This window comes from Xenopus laevis, chromosome 2S (assembly GCF_017654675.1).
Source record: "Xenopus laevis strain J_2021 chromosome 2S, Xenopus_laevis_v10.1, whole genome shotgun sequence".
NCBI classification, from domain to species: Eukaryota; Metazoa; Chordata; class Amphibia; order Anura; family Pipidae; genus Xenopus; species Xenopus laevis.
The window spans coordinates 16,831,619-16,850,866 of record NC_054374.1 but is presented as its reverse complement, the minus strand read 5'-3'; the positions used below and the strand labels follow the sequence as shown (position 1 = coordinate 16,850,866).

General features: G+C 38.8%; 1 protein-coding gene across 1 annotated transcript in view; it reads left to right on the top strand.

Annotated features, from left to right (window-relative positions):
- Nucleotides 1–19,248, top strand: part of app.S (amyloid beta precursor protein S homeolog) — a gene marked incomplete at its 3' end in the record, with an annotated part of 132,875 nt that overhangs the window by 82,561 nt on the left and 31,066 nt on the right. The window contains 2 exon segments of the mRNA NM_001086095.1: nucleotides 5,187–5,392; nucleotides 18,011–18,147. Of these exon segments, the coding sequence (NP_001079564.1) occupies nucleotides 5,187–5,392; nucleotides 18,011–18,147 (343 nt within the window).

The window sequence follows — 19,248 nt, the reverse complement described above, 5'->3', positions numbered from 1 at the left end:
TACTTTGGTTCCTTAGACCTTGCAAAGAAATTCTAGGGTCATGTGAATTCTGGGAATGTAAAATTGAGTTCTACTGTATAAATTCAGTAGGCGTGCCAAATTTTCTAGGCCGAGACCCAATGACTTTCTGACAGTGGAGAGGAAGACTCACATCTGGTAGATATTTGTGGACAATCAAACATATTGTGGTTTCCCTTTTAAAGATATTCTATACCTGTTTGTGTCCAACTTCACAAATCATATGCTAAACAGGGCACATTGGTTCAGTATTTGAATAACAGTGGATTTTAAATTGTATTTGTTAGTATGGTATTTAAAGCTATGGTATAAAGTATAACTGAAGCTGGCCATACACTGCCTGATCCACTCATTTGGAGAGGTCACCAGATGAGCGAATATGGGTCTGATTTGGCCACCCGCACGCTGAACCAAATCAGGCTGATCCAATCATTGGCCCGATGTGTGTCAGTCAACCCCACCACTAAGAGGCCGTATTTATATATAGGCACCAGATGCCCCATCTGAAATGACAAATGTTTTTGGTCTGTGTATTGTCACCTTTATTGTTCATCCAGAATTGGTGATGATCTGGCAGTTATAGGCTTGATGCAATATTTCTGCCTGCACGGCAACCAGGCAGATCATGTGTATGTGACTGTATATAGTTGGCCAAACTGCACTGATCAGATCAACCATAAACACTGGATAGAATCTAGAATGTTACATTTATATCATCTTAAATAACTGTAAGATACAACTTTTGGAATTTGCGTGAGTATTTGCTCAAGTCTGTATGTGCAAATTAGAGTTTGGATTTGGTTTGGCATTCAGTCCAATCCTGAAATTATGAATTTTGTGTTCAAAATAAGAAGCATAATCTCAGTTAGGCCATATCATTTTCTGTGGGCAGTTGATATGCCTCTGTTAGTGGGGTCCAACCTTGTTCTATAGTTTGGTACTGGTTTTCTGTATCCAATTGAATCAGTCAGTAGTCTTTCTGAATTGTTAACATAGTCTCCTCACATGGAGACTGTGTCTTCCAACCTTAACCAGCACCCATTCCACACATAGTTGATGCTAAATGCAACGCCTATGTACCTTGATAAGGTCTTGTACCTCTTGATAACAGGCAAAGTTTGTGTTGGCAGCCACCATTTCTGGTCACTTGACTTTCTCTCCTCAGTGTCTACAGGTGATTACCAACCAGGAGAATTTGCAGGACTAGATAACTTCAACTGCGTTTCTTCCTAGTCGGCAATGACTGCCATAGAGGCTCTACTTTAGGGAACAAGCCATATTTGGGTGAATAGGTGGTGCGGTTAATGCCTGGGATTATGAAGACCTTCAAGACCTACAAGAGAACGGAGGTTGAGTAAAGAGGACCGTTGTGTTCAATAAATGTGTGTTTTTACGACTCCTTAGGCACCTGAAAATATATTCAGTAAAATTATCAGTTGTAATCTTCTTGACTGCTGTATACCCCCCCCCCCCTTTATCAATAGTCAATGAATGGGACTTGTTTTGAAATACAATAATTTTAATTATTAAAATGTTATCTTGTTTTATTTCTTGAGCTAAAGAGTACAAATAGGGAAAATTAAACTGGTATCAATTTACTAGTTCTTGCAAGGAAGATATAGAGATTAGCAGTGAACTGATAAAACCCCCTGCATGATGGACTTCTGCTTATTAGTTGTATGTAAGCCAAAAATGTTGCAACAACAGGATGGATGGAGGGGTTTGTTTATACAGGTATCAACAAATATATATAAATAAATTAAGTTGGTGTTTTTTTGCCCATGTTAAAAAGGGTGTTTTCAGGTATGTACTGCCCTTTAAAAAGAAATGTTTTATCATGCAGTTCAAGATTTGTGTTGAACTGAAAATAAGCGACTGCACGCCCAGAACAGAGTAGAGCCTTATGTGGTATTTGTTACTTTATAAGGTAAACTGACAGTATTTGAAGATTTCAAAGGTTTTCATAATAACCCTGAAAGCTGCTTTGATTATTACGGTATTTCTGTCCCCCGCCGGGAACAAGCGTTGCAGCAGTTTGTTTCAGCTCTTTAAGGCTGAGGTATGTATGGAGTGGAACGTTTATGTATAATTGATTACATGATTTCTTTCAGAAATTATATTTTCATTATCTGTGACCTGAAGTCGCTATTAAAAGCCCTCTGTACAATAACATGTTAGTGCTTAGTAATGGGAGATAGAAAAGCTGGCTTCCTGTGGTATCTCTCTGTAAAAGCTTAGGAAGCCATTCCTGCTTGAGCTTTGTCTCTGGGAAACCTTTACCAGTTGTTTTTGTCTGTCTGTAGACCCCATTCATTTCATGGCCACTCTTTTCTACTGGGCTATAGGTGATGAATAAGGAAGGTTAGTGGGACTGTCAGCTATACTATTATTATTGTGGTTCATGTTGTACAAGTGTTAATCAGTGTCAGTGATCCCCAACCAGTAGCTCGTGAGCAACATGTTTCTCACCAACCCCTTGGATGTTGCTCCCAGTGGCCTCAAAGCAGTTGCTTATTTTTGAATTCCAGGCTTGGAGGCAAGTTTTGGTTGTATAAAAAACAGTTGTACTGTTAAACAGAGCCTCAGTGTAGGTTGACAATCCACATAGAGGCTACTAAATGGCCAATCACAGCCCTTATTTGGCACCTCAAGAACATTTTTCATGCTTGTGTTGCTCTCCAACGCCTGAATGTTGCTTACGGGTTCAAAATGTTGGGCATCCCTGCTCTATGTGAACAAGAATCAGGTTCCTCTTGGAAACTTTCTGAATACAATCAGTTACAAATGCTGTACTGTTTCTGAAATAAAGTTTATCTTCACTATTCACTCTCATGATCTGTTTCTCCTCATTCTTTCTTCATCCAGGAGTTGAATGATCCAATATATATTATAGGGGGGCTTATTTTACCTAAAAGATATATTAGAGCTCGATCTACTAAAATTACCAGACATCATGGGGCAGAATTCGAAGTAATTTTTTGGATACTTCGACCATCGAATAGGATACTACGACTTTGAATTCGATTCGAAGTAAAATAGTTTGAAAATTCGACCATTCAATAATCGAAGTACTGTCTCTTTAAAAAAAACGTCAATACTTCGCCCAATTAAACCTGCCGAAGTGCTATGTTAGCCTATGGGGACCTTCTTGATTAAGTTTTTTGAAGTTGAAGAAAAATCGTTCAATCGCTGAAATCCTTGATGAATGATTCAAATGGCCAAAGTCTATGAAAAAAAACTTCGACTTCGATATTCGAATTAATTTGTTTTCTTTGCCCTCTTAATATGTTTACTTGTTTACCTGTAAGTCAGTTCATGATACAGATATGTCAATACGCTTTTCGGGGAGATTAGTCGCCTGAAAAATAAGGGCGACTAAATCTCCCCGAATCTTAGCGTGTGTCACTAGCCTCAGAAGGACTACGAATTAAGGAGCACATGCAATGGAAAAGCTTCAGCCCTTTCTGGGAAATATAAAAATGTATAGTTTTTTTTTTTTTAAACCCCCCCCCCCCAACTGCCTGTAAATATCACACGTTGCTTTGTGCAAGAAATCTGAAAGCGCTATTCTGTTGATATAAGTGTTCGTGTCTCAATCCCACTTTCATTGTTGTTTATCTCCGCTAAAGCAAATTATAGATCGGAAGTCTTTGTACTTCCCTAGGTGCCAGCAATTACAAGCAATTTAGGAGTCTGTGCGATTGAGTCAAACAAATCACCGCTGTTATTTTGTGGTAGACGAATATTTATTACAGTGACATTTGGGGCTGATGGTACAAAAACAAGAATTCGGTAACATTTAAGATAATGCCAAAGATATTGCTTTGCCTACGATGTGACATTTTATATAGAAAATGGAGTTTCTACAATGAAGATGGTATATTTTAGTGCAATTTAGATTCCTCATGTAGAGTTTGTTGTAACATTACCCGTGAATAGCAAAACATAATATTCCTTTATAAATCCTTTAGTATCTTGGTCAAGGTCATATCCCTTGGTGCCTTTTAAAGGAAGGGCAAGTAAGTATTCAAGATATTTGTTAACCACCCAACTCCAGAACCTCTGCATTTTGGATCCCTGACCTTACAGTATGTCCTTTAACTGCACCCAGAGTCTTTGTTCATGGTGGCCACTGACAAGCTTGTGTCCATCATCATGGATCTTGCCCTCAGCCCTTACCCGCATGAAGGATTAATTATGGGCCTTTATATGGGAAGGTTTATTGTTTATGTTAAAGCAAAAATCAGGAAGTACCTAATGTTAATGTAAACAAGTAGCCCAAGCACTATTAAAAGTTTAAAAAAATCTTTATTAGGACATACAGAAGCCTAACGCGTTTCACCTGCCTGAATGGGCACGTACTTATTCAGGCACAAAACGTGCTAGACTTCTGTAAGTCCTTATAAAGATTTTTTAACTTTTAATAGTGCTTGGGCTACTTCTTTACTTGAAAGATATATTGGGCATGCACTCTCAGAAAAACTTTTTGTTGCACAAAAAAAATATATATATTATATTTCAAATAGTAGAACATACATCAAAACATAAATGGCCGTTCAGTATAATACATATACAACAGTATAAGCAGAAATATACATACCACCTAACAATATTCTTCAAGGCAGCAAAGAAAACCACCACAAGAGACATACACTTGCCAAAGATGAGAGTACGCCAACGTTTCGGCACTATAGCCTTTGCCAAGGGGAATTCTCTTTAACTCTTGACTCTAACAGTAGGTACCTCCCAATTTTTGCTTGGATTTATTCCACTAAACAATGGATAACCCTTGGACTGGGGATTCCTGGGATGTGACCACTGTATATACTTTTTGATTTAACTTGACTCAATACTTAACATTTTTTGTACTTTGAAAAGTGGAACTGCACGCCACAGATTCATTGCATATTTTATTGTTTATGTTGCCAAGTCTGTTTAAAACACAATTTTCAACTGTTATGGCAACCTCCGTTATTCTTATCAAGCCAGTTGTGTGAATTTTCGCAGTTTTTGAGGTTTTTTCTCAGATGATGGTGGCATGTTGAAGACTTTGTTTTCTTCTCTTGCTTTGGGATTATTCTTTTATTGACTTTGTCCAGTAATACACATTTTTCCCATTTGAAATTCAATGTTCTAGTGTTTTCATTTGGAATTGTATTCATTTGCAGTGATGACAAGGCTGTAGAAGCCCAACCAGAAGAAGAGGAGGAAGTTGTAGAGGTGGAAGAGGAGGAAGCGGATGATGATGATGAAGATGATGGGGATGAAACAGAAGAAGAACCTGAGGAGCCCTATGAAGAAGCTACCGAAAGAACAACAAGTATAGCCACTACCACCACTACTACTACAGAGTCTGTGGAAGAAGTTGTAAGAGGTAAACTTATAGTTCATTGATAAAATTAACCTCACTATCTCTCATTCTCCATAGTCTGGGAATTCAGTCTGATTTTTGTAATTGAAGAAAAAAGACTGGATCTTCTGATGGCCGTATATACGGAAATTACATAATTTAAGATACCAGAATACTTTGTGAAATTACTATAAGCAGGTTTGATTAGTTTCTGGGGTTCTTCTTTATGTGGTTTTGTGCTGTAAATATCTGTCAGTCCGTATGCTGCCATTTCATTTTGCCCTGATTTATATTCTGTATGTAAGTGATGTTAAAATGCTTTCATGATACTTGCAATTCAGACCTCCATAATGGTTCAGAGAAAAAAGTCTCTTTTATTATTAGAAGAGCTGCAGTTTCCTTTGATAAGTTGTTCAAAGAAAGCAAGCTAAAGGGGAAAAGTCTTTTTTTCTTTTTAAAATCCATTAAACGCTCAATAATTATTTTTTGACATAAAAGTTTAATTTTTTTATTTAAAGGGATACTTTCATTTTTCTAAAATGCATCAATTAATAGTGCTGCTCAAGCAAACGTCTGCACTGAATCCATTTTTCAAAAGAGCAAACCGTTTTTTTTATATTTCAATTTGAATTCTGTCATGGGACTAGACATATTGTCAGTTTCACAGGTGCCTCCAGTCATGTGACTTTTGCTCTGATAAACTTCAGTCACTCTTAACTGCTGCACTGCAAGTTGGAGCGACCTAACCCTCCCTTCCCTCCCAGCAGAACAATGAGAAGGTACCCAGATACCAGCTCCCTGGTCGATATAAGAACAGCACGCAATAGTAAAAACCCATGTCCATCTGAAAATTAATACTATTTTTGGAGTACACAGAAAAAAAAATCCTTCTCTGTTAATGAATTATGGAATCTTGAGTTCCTAGACTTTAATTTTCCAAGACTACACTTGTATGACCATGATTTTAGGTTTTTCTTGGCTTATGCCGTGACTGGACCATCTAGCCCATGAAGAACCTGGCATCTGGTGTGCTGCTAAAAATAATAGATGTAAAATTTCCTAAATGATATAGGTTGTGTAGAGTTTTGTGGTGAAAAATACAAAAGAGATTATGGAATTTGTCCTACTCTTGGGCCCGCTCAGTAAACGGGCAAACTAGTCTGACTTAGTTTATCTACAAGAGTTGCACTGGTGAGATTTTCATTTCCGATTGACAAATTTCACCAAAAAAATTGCCCTGTAAAAATTCATTCCACATTAATGATAGGTGGTGTCGTGTTCTAAGAGCACAATGTTGTTGTGAATGTGATATCATGAAAAACGTTTTGTATAAGGAGACATCCTAGCAGGCATGGGTGACTGTGAATGCAGATTGTTTTTTTAGCGCATTGTAATAACCCAGGTCCATCATTCCCCGAGAAAACAAATTGCCTTATGTGTGTTTGAAATATGACGTTAATTGGCAGTGCCATAGCCCAGCTGTTCTTGCCTCTCCCCATCGCCTAGAGGACTCGAGCTGTCTCGGGCACCACCGCTGCATATTGAATGCTTCTCGCATCCATACACACATTTACAAGTTACACAAGTTACAGCCTAGTCTCGTGTTTTCGCTAATTCCAGATATAAATCAGAATTTATCTTGTGGGGATTCATGTTCGCTACAAATGCATATGATTAGTATAATGTTCTTGTCACTGTGAAAGATTGTTGGAAAGGATTTTATCTTCTCGCACTCTCCGTCAACTGTTCTCTCAGGGAAAATAAAAGCCAGTTTCCCCGATACAACCTTGCCTGAGTCTTTGAAATAATGTGAGCCTCCTCTATTAGCCATCAACAACTTTGATGTGATGATCCCTCTTGGAATCTCTAAGACTCACCATGCAATGGGTTGTCTACCTGCTTCTCCTTTTACCCATTGTATTTGTACTTCTTATTCCAGTATGTCACCCATCCATTTGATATCTTCTTTCTCTCATTCTTGTAGACTACACCAGTTTCATCCAACATCTCCTTTCATATCACATGATAGTTGCTATTTCACCTGTCACCTTACTGTTTTATCATGCCCTTTTCTGTTACACCCACCACCCATTTAATACCATTTTTCTTCTTTCAGTGTCAATCTTTAAAATGTTTTTCTTTTAATCATTATCTTTAGTGGAAAATTGGAAATGCGGCTCAATCCCAATTGTAAGGCTACATTTTCAAAATGTGGCTCAGCCGATGTGAGAAAATTACCACAGGTTTATCAGATTCCGGGTCAGTGAATGTGTAAGACACTGTTAAACCGCATTCACCAATGTCCTCCGGTGGCTCGGGTTCAGCGACCCGAACCCATAGCTTAGGGTGAGGTACAGACAGCAGCAAAATGAGCATGCACTCCTGAAGCCAACTGGTCTGGATAAAACTTGACTTTATTCCATATAGCTAAAACAACGTGTCCTCACGCGTTTGATTACGTATCTCTAGATACGAAACGTGCCAGGATACATAATCATAGGCACTATGATTACATATCTCTAGATACGAAACGCATCTGGATGCGTAATCATAGACACTATGATTACGTACCTCTAGATACGAAACCCGTCAGGACACGTTATTTTAGCTATATGGAATAAAGTCAAGTTTTATCCAGACTGGTTGGCTTCAGGAGTGCTTGCTTATTTAGTGGAGCCTAATATATTTAATCCCAATAAAAAAAATTTATAAAAAAACACCATTTTTGGGCCATCTTGTTTCTGTCTCTGTTACTCATCTTAAGGTGGCCATACATGGAGAGATCCGCTCGTTTGGCGATGTTGCCAAACGAGCGGATCTCCGATATGCCCACCTTGAGGTGGGCAATATCGGGCTGATCCGATCGTGGGCCCTAGGGCCCAACGATCGGATCCTAGCGAACGCAGACGGGCGGTCGGATCGCTGGACCGCATCAACGAACAGATGCGGCAGCGATCCGACGGGATTTTTAGTCCCATCTGATCGAGATCTGGCCGACTTTCGGTCAGATCTCGATCGGGGAAGGCCGTCAGGGGCCCCCATACACGGGCCAATAAGCTGCCGACTCGGTCTGTCGGCAGCTTTTATCGGCCCGTGTATGGCCACCTTTACTTCTGTTATATTTTACCCTCTTTGGTTTTGACACTTTTATCCATCCTATTTCAACCCTCTCTCCCTTTTGGTTTCCACAATCTCTTCTAGGTTTCACCTATCCCCTTGTTCAGTGTTGCACCTTCTCTATGTTATCTTCTGTTTGTCTCCTATGTGCAATATCATCAGGGTATAACTTTGTGGGGCTGATAGAGGAGAGAATCTGGTAAAATGCAGTTTTAGATTATAGAATTGATATTCAATGTAACTTTGAAATATGCATAGACTTCTAGTTTCTATTGTCTCTCTACAGCCATGCAAGGTCCCAGGCACCTCTCTTTATTCTGTGAAGTGCATTGAAAGTTTGGGCAGTGTACATATTCATATCAAATTAAGTGGCACTTGTTTTACTTATGTAAATGTTGACACGTTCTTTTGAGAATGTCACATATTTAGGAAACCATAACGCCACAGGCTAGATGTGAGCACCATTCCCTTCCCCGATGTGCAGAAAATGTAAATTTTGAGGGGATTCTAGACAGATTCAATATTAAATATTCAGCCCCTGCTTGTCTTCCATTTATATCAGCACAACAAGCACTACTTGAGACACTGCACTTTTTCTTTTTAATTTGAGGCAAGTTTCAAGCAGCAGTAATGTTGACAGACCAAAGTCTACGTAGGGATTCATAGAACTTGAGATCTTTAAAACTGTATCTGAGAAGAAATATTTAATGAAACATTTTGTACTGCTGAACAGGAAGATGTCCCTGGACGCGGCTGACTCTTTTCTCACTCTGAGGAGTGTAAGTAGAGTTCAGACATTGATTGGTCCCCAAGAATCTTGATAGTCATTTATGAGAATTGAGCTTTGTTGTCTTTGAAGTTCTAAGTCATGATATAGGCACCAGGGTCCCACAATATAAAGCTCCTGCATGAGCAACAGAATAATATGGCCACTTTGTTGTCTAAATAAACAGAGGCTAAGCTATGCTTGTAGTAGACTATTTTTCTTATTGAGGGAAACTAGCTTCCTCATATCTGCAGCATCATGGAAACATTGACAAAGGTCTTAAGGAAGACCGAAACTTTATGAATAATGAATAAATGTTATCTCTTCATGTTATTCTATATGACATATATATATATATATATATATATATATATATATATATATATATATATATATATATATATATATATATATATAAAACTAGGGAAAGTTGTGCTCACCACTAATTTTTAAAAACATTAGGCGGGGGTGCAATGAGGCTGTGACCACAAAATACATATAGTCAAATACAAGAGTCCTCTGCACTCAAACCATTATCAATATATTTAAGACTGACACATTTTGTGCATACTGTTACTGAAAAATGCCTTACCCTTTAAACAAAACAGGGATTGTTTGTCCATATATTGCAATATATTTAAGTTGGCCAACTACGTCAAAGTCATCCCATATCTGGCCAGTCCTATGCTCAATTTTCATCTGATTCATTAAGAATTCTATTGCTTCATTATACATTTTACAAAGGGACTAAGTTTTACCTGCAACTTACTCGCTGCTTTCAAAGTAAAACTCCCAAACTTGGCTGCCCTTTTATTAGACACCAGTGGGATCACCTGACTATAGCTGGGAAGGGTATATATATATATATATATATATATATATATATATATATATATATATATATATATATATATATATATATATATATATATATACACACGACCCTGACCCCCTCCAAAACACCCCCATCAGGTCCTTGGAAAAAAATGTGGCTCTTTGTTGGTCCCCGGTCCAAAAAAGGTTGGGGACCCCTGGTATAGACCTTATACATCCAACGTTTCAGCTCACATTAGGGCCTTTTTTAAGAATAGACCATTGGTGTCCTAGACTAAGAATTTCTACCTCATTGAATTGGTAGTCACTGAGCCCAAGTAGATATTCGTTGATTCTTGCACTACTCACAAACCAGAGGTCTACTATTGTGGCCAAGTCGGCAGCCAGTACCTACCTTAGGTCATGTTTGACGGGCAACAAAAATGTCTCATACTGTATTCATAAGATTTAATTTTTACTTTTTGCCATTTCTGTTCAACTATTTTAGCAGTTAGTGAAACGAATGCTGTATTATTGCTAAATGAAATTCCTTCACGTCCTAAATAGAGGTGTGCTCTGAGCAAGCTGAGACTGGCCCTTGTCGAGAAATGATCCCCCGCTGGTATTATGATGTGACGGAAAGGGAGTGCGCCCAGTTCATTTATGGAGGCTGTGGCGGGAACCGAAACAACTTTGACTCTGAGGATTACTGCATGGCAGTCTGTGGCAGCGTCAGTAAGTGGACCTTTTTCGGGACCTGTTGCTCATAACAGATCTAGTCCTGATTCTGATTTCCGGGAATGGGCCTGCGCTGTCACTAACCTCACGCCAGTTCTTCTTGTTAACCGCTTGTGTCTCCGTACGTGCCACCCAATTAACCTCTTTTCTGCTTCTGAGGAGGCATGATACCCACAAATTCCTTCATTCTGTGTTTGGACTAACACGTCATCTGTGAGATATTCAAATCTAACTCATTCTACCCCTGGGACTCATTAGAGCTCCAGGGCTGCTGGTGGTGGTGGTTTGTTGTGTGTCCAAGAATTATGATCCCCTTCTAGTCTTGCCTGAGAATGCTTCCCTTCATTGATTGATCTGCACGTTGGAAGGTAATTAAAGGGATACTGTCAATGTTTTTTTCAAAACGCATCAGTTAATAGTGCTGCTCCAGGAGATTTCTGCACTGAAATTCGTTTCTCAAAAGAGCAAACAGATTTTTTTATATTTAATTTTGAAATCTGACATGGGGCTAGACATATTGTCAATTTCCCAGCTGCCCCAAGTCATGTGACTTGTGCTCTAATAAACTTCAGTCACTCTTTACTGCTGTACTGAAAGTTTGAATGATATCATCCCCCTCCCCCCCCCAGCAGCCTAACAACAGAATAATGGGAAGGTAACCAGATAACAGCTCCCTAACACAAGATAACAGTTCCCTGGTAGATCTAAGAACAGCACTCAATAGTAAAATCCAGGTCCCACTGCGACACAATCACTTACAGAACTGCCAGAAAGCAGTTCCATCCTAAAGTGCTGGCTCTTTCTGAAAGCACATGACCAGGCAAAATGACCTGAGATGGCTGCCTACACAACAATATTATAACTTAAAAAATACATTTGCTGGTTCAGTGATTAAATTTGATATTGTAGAGTGAATTATTTGCAGTGTAAACAGTGTCATTTAGAAATAAAAAATACATCATAAAAATCATGACAACATCCATTTAAGGTGATGAATGCTGAGATACCCTTTATAATTTACGCGAGTGAAGTTGCAGTGTGTGTGGAAACTGTGTCTAATAAATATACAAATCTGGAATATAATCTCTGTCTTTTTCATAAAATAATATGCCATCTTTAGTCTCTCTAGGCAGCAAAGCTTTAATGATATGCTACAGGACACCTGGCTCCTTTCATTCTTTTCTCTAAAACAAGGAACTTCATCAGTTCTGTTGCCCCAGACAGATACGTTGAAAAGCCTTCTAGAGGAAGATCAGTTTTACATTAAATTATATTAGATCTATTCTATAAAGCTGTTGAAGCAAAACTATACCCCAAAATGAACACTTAAGCAACAGATAGTTTACATCATATTAAGTGGCATATTAAAGAATCTTACCAAACTGTTCTATATATTTAAGTAAATTTTGCCCTTTTACATCTCTTGCCTTGAGCCACCATTTCGTGATGGTCTGTGTGCTGCCTCAGAGATCACCTGACCAGAAATGCTGCAGCTCTAACTGTAACAGGAAGAAGTGTGGAAGCAAAAGACACAACTCTGTCTTTTAATTGGCTCATGTGACCTAACAATTACGGTTTGTTGGTGTGTTTGTGTGCACAGTGAATCGTAACATCCCAGGGGGCGGCCCTTATTTTTTAAAATGGCAATTTTCTATTTATGATTACCCAATGCTACATACTACTAGATAAGTATATTATTACGAAAATTGTTTATTTACATGACGCAGGGTTTGTTCATCTTTTTAGGGCTAGTCCACACGAGGAGATTCGGGGAGATTTTGTTGCCTGGCAACTAATCGCCTCGTCTTTTGAGCGACTATCTCCCCGAACTGCCTCAGCGTTTTTCCCCATAGGTTACAATGCAAAGTCGCCTGCACTAATGCACACGCGGCGATGCGTTTTCAACGCTCAAAAGACAAGGCGATTAGTCGCCAGGCGACAAAATCTCCCCGAATCTCCTCGTGTGGCCTTACCCTTATAGAGACCTACATTGTTTGGGAGGTATTGTTTTCCTTTAACAACCATCAGAGCCTGATATAAGCCCCTGTGCCTGAAGGCCACCATTTCAATTGAAATTTACTCTGATTGGACATGTTGGCAAAGTTAAACCAACTGATAGGTTAGAGCAGGAATGAGATCAATAAACAGAGTACATTGCTCTTCTGCGTAATCTTGTAAAATGGAACTTGGGTTGGAAATGGCTGTCAAACCTTAAACTATCCAAAAACTGCCTGTTGGACTTTTAGCAGATTAGCTAATCAGCCTTCATTGCCATGTTCCTGTGCATAGTTTTATAGTACCGAATAGAAATGTTGGTCATTTGGTGACCTCCATTAGCACCCGGGTAAAGCCATGAGCCAAAGTTGGAAGAGTTACAGTAGTATTTGGCTTTGCTCATTTTCAACAGAAGTCTGCTCAGCTGTATCGGTTTAGTTTACAGTTTAAATATGTACCAAATCATTTAAAAATCTAATGTTTTTCAACTTATACTTGCCTTCTTAGATGTAGTCCTTTGCTATACTTAGAAATAGTGAAGAATGTAGTAGACTTTGTACAGGTCATTAGATCAGTAAGGGCTTGTATCCCTTTAATCTGTTAATATATTTCAGATTCGATAAAGTGGCAGCACTTTCACATGTAAGGGAATTAGCATCATTGGTAAGGTGCCAGCACTTGCACTTATAAGTGCATTACATTATGCTCAAAGCACCGGCACTTGCACGTGGAAATGAATTACATCATCAATAAAGCACCAACACTTGCACAATTGAGTGAGTTGCCTCATCTACGAAGGACCCAAAGAGAAATGTCCGCCCTTTGTTCCTGGTAGAAAGTCATAGGGAAATCAGGAAATGAAAGTCATGTTTAACTATTACTTGTAGTTTATGTCTCTAATTAAACGATGTACGCTATTAATGTATAAATATATTGTATATCTATATTTTTACAAAGGGGAACGCCAAGCAAATAAAAAACATATTAGCAAACAAAATGTAGAAGGGAAAAAAGTTCTTAGCAACATATCCATGGGATGTTCATTGGTTTTAAAGTTATTTGTACATGAAATTGCTCTCCTCCGGCTCCCACAATGCCTTGCATGTTCTGTGAAGCGACATACAAGGCATTGTGGGAATTGTAGTCTTGACTGCAGGAGAACTGAGAGGTCATATATGTCCACAAGCACAGTGAGCAAGGTGCAATTTTAAAGGCAATGGTCATGTTTTTCTCCCACAGTGCAGTTTTTCACCCCTTTAAAGGAGAACTAAAGCCTAACTAAAGAAGTAGCTAGAAATGTTGTACATTATGTTTTGGGCTTCTGTACAAACCCAAGGCAACCACAGTCCTTTAGCAGTAAAGATCTGTGTCTCCAAAGATGCCCCAGTAGCTCCCCATCTTCTTTTCTGCTGATTCACTGCACATGCTCTGTGCTGCTGTCACTTACTGAGCTTAGGGACCCACTCACAATATACAGTACACATAGAATAGAAATGTCACAATATAAGGCTGATTAGTAATTAATACAGATAATTACTACATGGCAGCACAGAAACCAGTGCAATTAGCATCAGAATTTAATAATCAGCCCTGTAGCATCAGCTTATATTACAGGGGAAGCTCATTTTCTGCTGGATAATTAGTGACGAGCCCTAAGCTTAGCCTCTCAACAGCCAATCAGAGCCCACTGAGCATGTGAGTGTCACAGACACTTTCCAAGATGGTGACCCCCTGTGACAAGTTTGAAGTCCTGGATCATTGCTGCTATTGACAAGCTGAAACTTTAGCCTCGTGCAATAAGTTCAGTATAAAAAAATATGGCATTTTAGACATTAATTTTTTGGGTTTAGTTCTCCTTTAAGTACCAAAGGGGGAGTTGTGCCTGACCTAATGGTAACGGTGCCTGATGAAGTTGTATCCACAAATATATACTTTCATATCTAGTCCCAAATCAGACACAACTGCACAGAAGTCCATCTACTGTCATTTCTAGTGTAGGCCGTGCAATTGACGTCCATACATAATACTTCAGGTACACGTCCGATGCACCTATCCGATACTGACCACAAAGGGAACCCTGGCGCTACCACCTGGTCACCGAGTGGCGCCAGCACTTAAAAATGACTTTAAAACCAATTAATATTTTTAATTTCCGTGCTCAGTTCAGAAAATACAATTATTGTACTTGGAAAGTTGATTATAATTACCTATATTGATTCTGATTTTTTTTTTTACTTGATTGCCGTTCCCTTCTCAAGCATGTTTTTTTTAACTAAATCCTGTGCAGATCTAAGCAATAAGTTTGTGATATGGGAAATTGCCCAAATTCATGACACTATAACAGCAGTTTATAAGCACTAGTGATGTTATTCTAGTTTAGTTGGGGCTCACCCAGCAGTCACTGCTCTCTCTGCTGAAACCATTTATACAAATGACTAGGAGGGATGAGCGAATTTTTCCCATAGACTTCAATGGTAGGGGGAAAAAAATGTTGCGCGTCAAACAAAAAATTGTCGCCCATAGACTTTAATACATTTTGACGACTTTTTGGCAAAGTGAAACGGGTTAAAATCGACCAGCCCTAATGACTAGTAAGGTTCTTCTAGTGATGCCAGACTATGCACCCCTACAGACCATTACTGCCTTATTCATAGGAAATAAATAAAAAATAAGTATGCACAGAATTCGGCCTTTTCAGCAGGATTCGGATTTGGCTGAATCCTTGTGCCTGGGCGAATCGAATCCGAAACCTAATTTGCATATGTAAATTAGGGGTGGGGAGGGAAATCACGTGACTTTGCATATGCAAATTCAGATTCGGTTTGGTAATATACCCAACTGGTAAGTGGGCTTCACTTTTTATTAGGGATGCGCCTAATCCACTATTTGGGATTCGGCCGAATCCTTGATAAAAGATTTGGCCGAATCCCAAATAGTGGATTCGGTGCATCCCTAATAAAAAGTGAAGCCCACTTACCATTTGGGTATATTCTCCTTCTAGCGTATGAACTGCTGTTATTTTTGTCTGTATTCTGGCATTCAAGTATGCAGTTTTCACAACTGAAATATGCTTTTGGCGCTTTCTTGATAATGGGTTTCCTGATTACAGATCGTATAACTGTATAGTAAGGAAATAATCATCAGTTTCACTTGTGGTTAAAATACCTATTTTTTCAAATATTTGTGTATGTATGTGTGTGACTTATTATTAACATGTATTAATATAGCGCTAACATATTTTGCAGTGCTGTGACCTTACCCTGTGCCTGTTGGACACACAGTTCTATTTCTGTGACAAACCTGATGGGAAAAGACAAGCTGCAGTGTTCCACATTCAGATAAATCTACATTAGTATTTCGACATCAACATTAACAATAGCCAATGCATTTTCTGCTTATACAAACGGCATTATGCTAATAAAAGGGCAAAGTAAATAGGATTTCCTTTCAGCCGAACGTAAAGCTGGGGATCTCCGAAACAAACAAAAAGAAATATAGAAATGATCCCAGAGGGGATTCCAGAGCTTTATTTGGAGACTTGCATCACTGTAAAAGGCAAACATAATTGTGATACTAAACTCTATAGTTAGTATAGGTATGGGTATATAGAATTTATGTGAAAGTAGGACGGGGTGTGTGTATGGAGGCTGGGTTTTCATTTGGAGGGGTTGAACTTCATCTATGTATCCCAGACGTGTAAATACGAAATGTCTCATTAATGGGATATGCACTACAGTGAGTTTTCCCATGCTGCTACTGCCATTAGGATATCATATTTTCATGATATTTGTGTGTCTTTTTCATGGTCATTGATTTCTCTATTATGGAACTCATTTTCCCCCTTCTTACCTATATATTTAGAGGGTTATTAATGATAATGTTTTATAGATTTTTATATGGTTATGTGCACATTCAATTGCAGAAGAATTCTCCATGCGTCAGGATATTTAAGGATATTTGTGTTTGCATTCACTGAAGGTGTATTAGTAATGCACAGGTTAAGCATAGTTAATATTTAATATTACATATCTAAAGAGAGAGAGAGAGAGATCGACAGGTTGGTTGAGAAAGAGATGATTGCTAGAGAGTGATAAAGAGATAGGTAGGTAGAGCAATATATAGGTAGACATAAACAGAGAGAAATAGGGGGAGAGAGAACAATATAGATGATTTATAGATGATTTATAGATGGATACATAGAAATGAATGGATCTATAGCTATTGATAGAGAGAGAAAGAGATGGAAGGATGGATAGAGATAGACGTGTGTCTATATGGATAGATAAAGAGATGGATGGATGGATAGATAGATATAGAGATGGATATAGAGATGGATGGATGGATATACAGATGGATAGATAGATATATATATAGAGATGGATAGAGGGATGGATAGATAGATATAGGGATGGATGGATGGATATAGAGATGGATAGATAGATATAGAGATGGATGGATAGATAGGTATAGAGATGGATGGATACATAGGTATAGAGATGGATGGATGGATGGAAAGATAGATATAGAGATGGATAGATAGATATAGCGATGGATGGATAGATAGTTATAGAGATGGATGGATAAATAGGTATAGAGATGGATGGATGGATGGATGGAAAGATAGATATAGAGATGGATAGATGATAGATATAGCGATGGATGGATAGATTGGTATGGATAGATGGATGGATGCATAGATATGAATGGCTATGGATGGGTTAATAGGGGGATGGATGGCTATAGATAGATATAGATGGGTAGGTAGATAATTTGGTAGGTAGATAGACAGGTGGATGGATGCATATATATAGAGATAGGTAGATATAGATGAAGATAGTGATAAATTACTATCTGCCATACCTGAATCCATACAGAAGAATAAATGAAATCGTCAGTGAAATTAATACCAGTAATTTAATTGCTCCTGTTTAAATTTTAAAGCAGATATGTCTTTTCTTGGAAATTCTATTTAGAAAGATATTTTTATTCTTATTTGCCTTTCATGTGTGGATGTGAATCCCTCAAAATTTTCTGTATTCTGACCATTCTAACCTTTCCTAGGATCCAATGTTGCTCAGCATATGGGAGACTTTTATCTGCATCTCATGTATTCCCAAAGTCTAGATTTCTTACCCACCTTTCTGCCAACCAAGCTCCCTTTCCTCACTACCCTTTTCTTTCTGTTCTTCAAATTCTCCCCCCGCCCCTCTCAGCAGTTCCCGCCACAGCCGTCAGCACCCCTGACGCAGTCGACAAGTACCTGGAAAACCCTAATGATGAAAACGAACACGACCGCTTCCTCAAAGCAAAGGAGAGGTTGGAGGGCAAGCACCGGGAGAAGATGTCCGAGGTAAGGCTACTGCAAATAGGGTCACCTCAACAAAATATTTGGCATAAGGCAAATGTGATGCTCACTGACATTTTGGGCAACCTCCTTTTTTTACCACTTCTTTAGCCAAAATGACTTGGCAGGCCACTACAATCTCTGCATAAATAATAAGTAGCACATCCTCAGTCATGCTGGCAGGATCACTTTATAAAGTAGATTATGAGCATTGCATTAACCCCAAGACATGCCAGTAAAATCAATACAAAAATGAAAAATAAAAAAAAGAAATCAGACATGGAGCTAGACATATTGTCAGTTTCCCAGCTGCCCCCAGTCATGTGACTTGTGCTCTGATAAACTTTAGCCACTCTTTACTGCTGTACTGCAAGTTGGAGTGATATCACCCCTCTCCCTCCCTCCCCCCTCCAGCAAAAAGGAAAAAAAGCACAATGTGCATTCAGTTTGGGAGGACTAAGTTGATCACTTTAAGTACAGGGGTGATTTATTTCAGTTGGGCTGGGCAACATAGATGATTTTACTATTTAAAAGCTGGGCTCACGCTCCTCAGTCTTCCCATGTGCTTCTCTAATGGTGTGATGTGCTGGACTGGTACATTTCACTGCGTGTATTAGAGAGATGTGTTCTGATTGGGGTCTCGGGAGGCTGCAGGAATGTGTACCAGCCGGGCACACCAGTTAGATTAATGTACCAGGTGACCTAGAGATGTAGTAAAAGGGAGGGTACAAGAAACTGCCAGAAACTTAGAGGGCGCTGTGGTGGCCTTAACTGAAACTGATGTTTGTTTATTAGAGTGTTGTGTAGTTTCACTTACATATTGGCACAAAATATGATTTTATGGTGGTCTAGTAACCCATAGCAACAAAACAGCAGATAGCATTTACTGGTCAACCTGAATGCAAATGTTGCTGTGGGTTAGTAGAGTTGAAGCAAGCTTGGCAACATTACCCCATTAGGCTGCACATGCAACAAGGCACAGCTGGACGGCAGAGCATAGTATCAACTACCATTAAAGGAGAACTAAACGCTAAAAATGAAGGTGGCTAAAAATGCCATATTTTATATAGTGAATTTAATGCACCAGCCTAAATTTTCAGCTTGTCA